The 5477-nt window shown below is 44.5% G+C and overlaps 1 protein-coding gene across 1 annotated transcript; it reads left to right on the top strand.

Moving 5' to 3' along the window:
- Positions 1–719: 719 nt before the first annotated feature.
- On the top strand, positions 720–5074 carry star (steroidogenic acute regulatory protein). The gene is made up of 7 exons (XM_024418107.1): positions 720–986; positions 1245–1352; positions 1483–1613; positions 1801–1959; positions 2261–2445; positions 2601–2694; positions 4204–5074. The coding sequence occupies exons 1-7, from the start codon at positions 923–925 to the stop codon at positions 4324–4326; spliced, it is 864 nt and encodes a 287-aa protein (XP_024273875.1). The 5' UTR covers positions 720–922; the 3' UTR covers positions 4327–5074.
- The last annotated feature ends 403 nt before the right edge of the window (positions 5075–5477 follow it).

The following is a 5477-nucleotide window of genomic DNA, read 5'->3' as shown; positions in this document are numbered from 1 at the left end:
ATGTGGAAAATAGTAAAAATAAAGAATACCCCTTGAATGAGTAGGTGTGTACAAACTTGACTGGTACTGTATATATACAAAGTTTTATATACAACCAAGTTACACTTCTCAAAAGGCACATAATCGGTGGAATTGCCCATGCACTGTATGAGGACAGAGTCAACTTCTGCCAAGCTAAAGATGTCCAATATCTCTTAGTGTCAGAGCACCATGCTCTGTTAAGATCATATCATATTGTTAGAGATGGGATCATACTCACCATAAAGGTGGTTTCAACACATACTGTTGCCAGAATATTCTGTCCAGCAAACATCCAGTAGAAACTGTTTATTTCATACATTCTGGTGATTTGGCGGTGAGGGACCTTGGGAGTGTGAGCGGATGTGACTGTTACTGGTCCTTCTCCACCAACTTGTGTGTGTGTGTGTGTGTGTGTGTGTGTGTGTGTGTGTGTGTGTGTGTGTGTGTGTGTGTGTGTGTGTGTGTGTGTGTGTGTGTGTGTGTGTGTGTGTGTGTGTGTGTGTGTGTGTGTGGGGTGCAGTGTGCTGGAGCACTGGATGTTATCTGACACAATGTTTATTAGAGCCTGGAGACATTCTCAGCTTGTCCAAGAGGTATCCTTGGCCACAGGGTCATTAGAACGGCGGGATGATGTGTGTGTTTATCTCCGAGGTGACAGCATCACGGCCTTGCTCCATGCTTATATAGACACACATACTGCAACTCCCACAAACAGAATCTAAAATCCTCTCGACAACACAACCAGACTGGTCCTCTCTGTTTTACAGTTCTAGGATTCTCTATTTCTCTCTTTGAGACACCAAGAACAAAATCGACAATCTAAACGGGTCCTCTCTTTTATATCTTTTATATTTTAGCAATATCTATTTCACTCAGAAACGAAACACTAAATTGATACAAAATGTTGCCTGCAACTTTCAAACTGTGCGCTGGCATCTCCTACAGACATATGAGGAACATGACAGGTTAGTGAGAGACAGTTTGTGAATGATTCTCTAGTGTTTCATAGCCTTGTGGCCCTGTGGCCATGGCATGGTCTGAAACTGTAATTTTCAGTTGTGGAACGTTAGCTAACAAAACAATGTATTTAGTCATTTGGTTTTAACAATAATATATTTTTTGTACTGACTTTTGTACTAACAATTTCATGTGTTGTAGATTCCTCTACTGCTTTTTATAACACTGTTCTTATCTACTTTTTTCTCCCATTTCCCTTGTCCCAGGTTTGAGGAAGAATGCGATGGTGGCCATTCACCATGAGTTGAACATGCTAGCAGGCCCCAACCCTAGCAGCTGGATCAGCCATGTCCGCCGCAGGAGCTCACTGCTCAGTAAGTCCACACCCTCCACTCAGAATACACTTCTTACTTGTTTTTCTTTCTTTCATTCACAAATACCCAAAAAGGAAAGTCTACTCTAACTCTATTTATAATGTCGTTTTCTGTCTGTGCTGTGCTCCAGGCTCGCGGATCGAGGAGGAGCAGGGCTATAATGAGGCGGAGGTGTCATATGTGAAGCAGGGAGAGGAGGCGCTGCAGAAGTCTATCAGCATCCTCGGCGATCAGGATGGATGGACCACTGAGATCATTGCTGTGAGTATAGAGATATAGTGCCAAAGACAGGAGGGCTGGCACATGGAAATTCCCTTCTTCACCTATTCAACGTAGTAATTACAGACGTTTATCTTTTTTGGAATTGCAATATAAAAGGTTGTTGTTTAAGGTTGTTGTTTATCCTTGCAGTTCTATGAGTTTTAATTATCTGGTCCCATGATCCCAGGCGAATGGAGACAAGGTGCTGAGTAAGGTGTTACCTGACGTGGGGAAGGTGTTTAAGCTGGAGGTGCTGTTGGACCAGTGCTCTGATAACCTCTATGTGGAGCTGGTGGGCAACATGGAGCAGATGGGAGACTGGAACCCTAACGTCAAAGAGGTCAAGGTGGGACAATCAACTTTATAAACAAGGCACTGTAAGTCGCTTTGGATAAAAAGGTTCTGCTAAATCGCATATATAACACAACAACAATACAAAACATTAAGAGGAATTGGCTCATGTGTACACAGATTGCATGGATTGACTAGAAGTCTTCTACTCTGGGTTGTTTTGTTCAACATAAGAGTCCCAATGTACATTCTCGCATTGAGGAATATACAGAGGTTTTTGACTCTCTCCTCTCCTTTTCTCTCTCTCTCTCTCTCTCTCCCTTCCTCCCATTTTCTTCCTCTCCTACCCCCTTTAGATCCTCCAGAAGATAGGTCAGGAGACCATGGTGACCCACGAGGTGTCGGGACCCACGCCTGGCAACGTGGTGGGGCCGCGGGACTTCGTTAGTGTTCGCTGTGCCAAGCGCCGGGGGTCCACGTGCTTCCTTGCCGGCATGTCCACTCAGCACCCCACCATGCCCGAACAGAGGGGAGTTGTTAGGTAGGCTAATTTAGACCCAAGGGATGGATGGAAAGATGGATGGATGGAGGCTATAAGTCACTAACAATACACCATATAAAACAATTATTTGAATATTGTGTTGGACTCCAACATATGCTAACATAAGTGTTCTACACACTATTGTTGACTTTCAGGGCAGAGAACGGACCAACATGTATAGTGATGCGGCCCAGTGCCGATGACCCCAACAAGACCAAGTTCACCTGGTTGTTAAGCATAGATTTAAAGGTATGGAGGCCATTAACCTGCATCTTATCACTAGGGTCAGACAGATACAACTGTAGCTATCTGGTTTGACACCCTCTGCAAAAAGCATTTTCATAATTTGACATTTGACATTTTAGTAATTTAGCAGATGCTCTTATCCAGAGTGACTTACAGTTAGTGCATTCATCTTAAGATAGCTAGGTGAGACAACCACATATCCCAGCCATAGAAAGTACATTTTTAATCAATAATGTAGAGTAGAGTGCAAGTGCTGGGAGGGGTGGGGGGGAGCGGGAGCAGCCGTAGGGGTGGGACGGCCAAGAAGCCTGAGGTGGCAGAACGGAGTCCTCGGGTTGTGGTGTAGGGTTTAAGCATATCCTGAAGGTAGGGAAGGGTAGTTCCTCTTGCAGTTCTGTAGGTAAGCACTATGGTCTGGTAGTGGATGCAAGCTTCGACTGGAAGCTAGTGGAGTGTGAGGAGAGGCATGGTGACATGGGAGAACTTGGGATGGTTGAAAACCAGGCAGGCTGCAGTGTTCTGGATAAGTTGCAGGGGTTTGATGGCACAAGCGGGGAGCCCAGGCAACAGCGAGTTGCAGTAGTCAAGAGGGGAGAGGACACGTGCCTGGGTTATGACCTCCGCAACTTCCTGTGTGAGGTAGGGTCGTACTCTACGGATGTAGGGTATTGGACAGGGTATTGTCCAGGGTCACACTAAAGTTCTTTCACTCTGAGAGGGCAACACTGTGGAGTGGTCAACTGTGATAGAGAGGTCTTTGAGCGGGCAGGCCTTCCCTGGGAGGAAGAGCAGTTCCGTCTTGTCGAGGTTGAGCTTGAGGTGGTGGGCCGACGTTGAGATATTGGTGAAGTTGAGATATCTGCCAGACATGCAGTGATGTGTGTCGCCACCTGGGTTTCAGAAGGGGGGGAAGGAGAAAAGTAGATAAGTGTCATCCGCATAGCAATGACAGTAGAGTCCATGTGAGGATATGACGTAGCCTAGTGACTTGGCGTATAGAGAGAAGAGGTCCTAGAACCGAGCCCTGGGGGACACCAGTAGTGACACAGACACAGATCCTCTCCACGTCACCTGGTAGGAGAGGCCTGTCAGGTAGGATGCAATATTAGAACTCGCAGAGACGACCAGCCCTGAGAGGGTGGAGAGGAAGGATCTGATGGTTCACGGTGTTGAAGGCAACTGATAATCTAGGAGGGTGAGAACAGAGGAGAGAGAGAAAGCTTTGGCAGTGTGGAGAGCCTCCGTGACACAGAGGAGAGCAGTCTGGGTTGAGGGACCCATCTTGAAGCCTGACTGGTTAGGGTCAAGAAGATCAGAAGATCCTAATGGACACATATATATTGTTTGACCTTTAATCATAATGAGGGATTTCTGTTAAATGTGACACACCTGTGTTGTTATAATCAGATGCTACTGATCACTGCCTAAGGTTGTGGTTGATGATGGTTGCATTGAGGACACTTAATTGTTGTTTCTTATCATGTTCTCTCTTCCTGTCTCGTTCTCTCACAGGGTTGGATCCCAAAGACCATCATAAACAAAGTACTCTCTCAGACGCAGGTGGACTTTGCCAACCACCTGAGGCAAAGGATGGCTGACAACAGTGTTTCCATGGAGATGGCACCAGCATGCTGACACACCATGCCCTTTGACCTTTCGATTAGTGTGTACACCAATGGCAGGCCACCAAATGGACAGCTCCGCCCAGTCATCTTTGCCACTTTCTCCATCAAAGGCACTCCAAGAGAATCAAATTCTAACTACTCTCTTGAGTTCTTAGGACAGAATTTCAGTACAATTGAGTGAAACCTTCTTCTTTTGAACTCTGGATGCATTAACAGTATAAAGTGGCTTACTCTCCTCATGTCCTTTCCTTCTCTCCTATACACCTAACCTGTTCACACACCAGTCCAGATGAAGGGGAGAGACTAGGGCTACGTTTACACAGGCAGCCCAATTCGGAATCTTCCCTTCTAATTGGTCTTTTGACCAATCACATCAGATCTTTTCATATTAGCTATTTTTCAGAGCTGATCTGATTGGTCAAAAGTCAGATTTGTGAAAAGAACGATCAGAATGTGGCTGCCTGTGTAATCATAGCCCTAGGAGAGGATAATTAAGACTAGATGCAACCTGTGAGCCCCCTTCACACACCTCCTTCTCAAAACATATACACGTTCCCACAAGTCTGTATAGTGTCTCTACGGCACAATAACCACCCAAGTCACTTTTTTTCCAGCCATGGCACTGGTAATTACATTGTCATTGCACTCTCAATGTGAAATGTGCACTTTTATTTCAATATTATATTTATTGTAGAACAATGTCATTGCATTACACTGGGTTAGGATGACTGCCAAGTGAATAAATGATTTCAACATCATTCAAATGTACAAGGATTATTCTTCTATTATTATCTCGCTTGACAAAATGTGGAAAAGCACTTACAAATAAAACATTTTAGGCATACCACTCAAACATGATCAATACTATCGTCAGTCATAAAATCATTTAATACGCCGCAAATGAAAAATACCAAATTATTACACATCTGAACACATCTCACATCGACCTAATACAACCAAATATGACAAGAACATCACAGAAAAACTCAAACAAGCGAACCGTCTCAAGTCCTCACAATCATTACGTAAATATTCCATTTCAACTGAGGGGAGGAATTCAAAAGGTATTTTTTTAACCACAAAGTTTAGTTCATAAAATATTTTCCTGTCTTCAATGGATTTGGCTGTTGTGTTTGCCAAGGCAAGCAGGTGTTTGACCAT

This window comes from Oncorhynchus tshawytscha, linkage group LG04 (assembly GCF_018296145.1).
Source record: "Oncorhynchus tshawytscha isolate Ot180627B linkage group LG04, Otsh_v2.0, whole genome shotgun sequence".
Lineage (NCBI taxonomy): Eukaryota > Metazoa > Chordata > Actinopteri > Salmoniformes > Salmonidae > Oncorhynchus > Oncorhynchus tshawytscha.
This window is presented reverse-complemented; position numbering and strand designations above follow the sequence as displayed.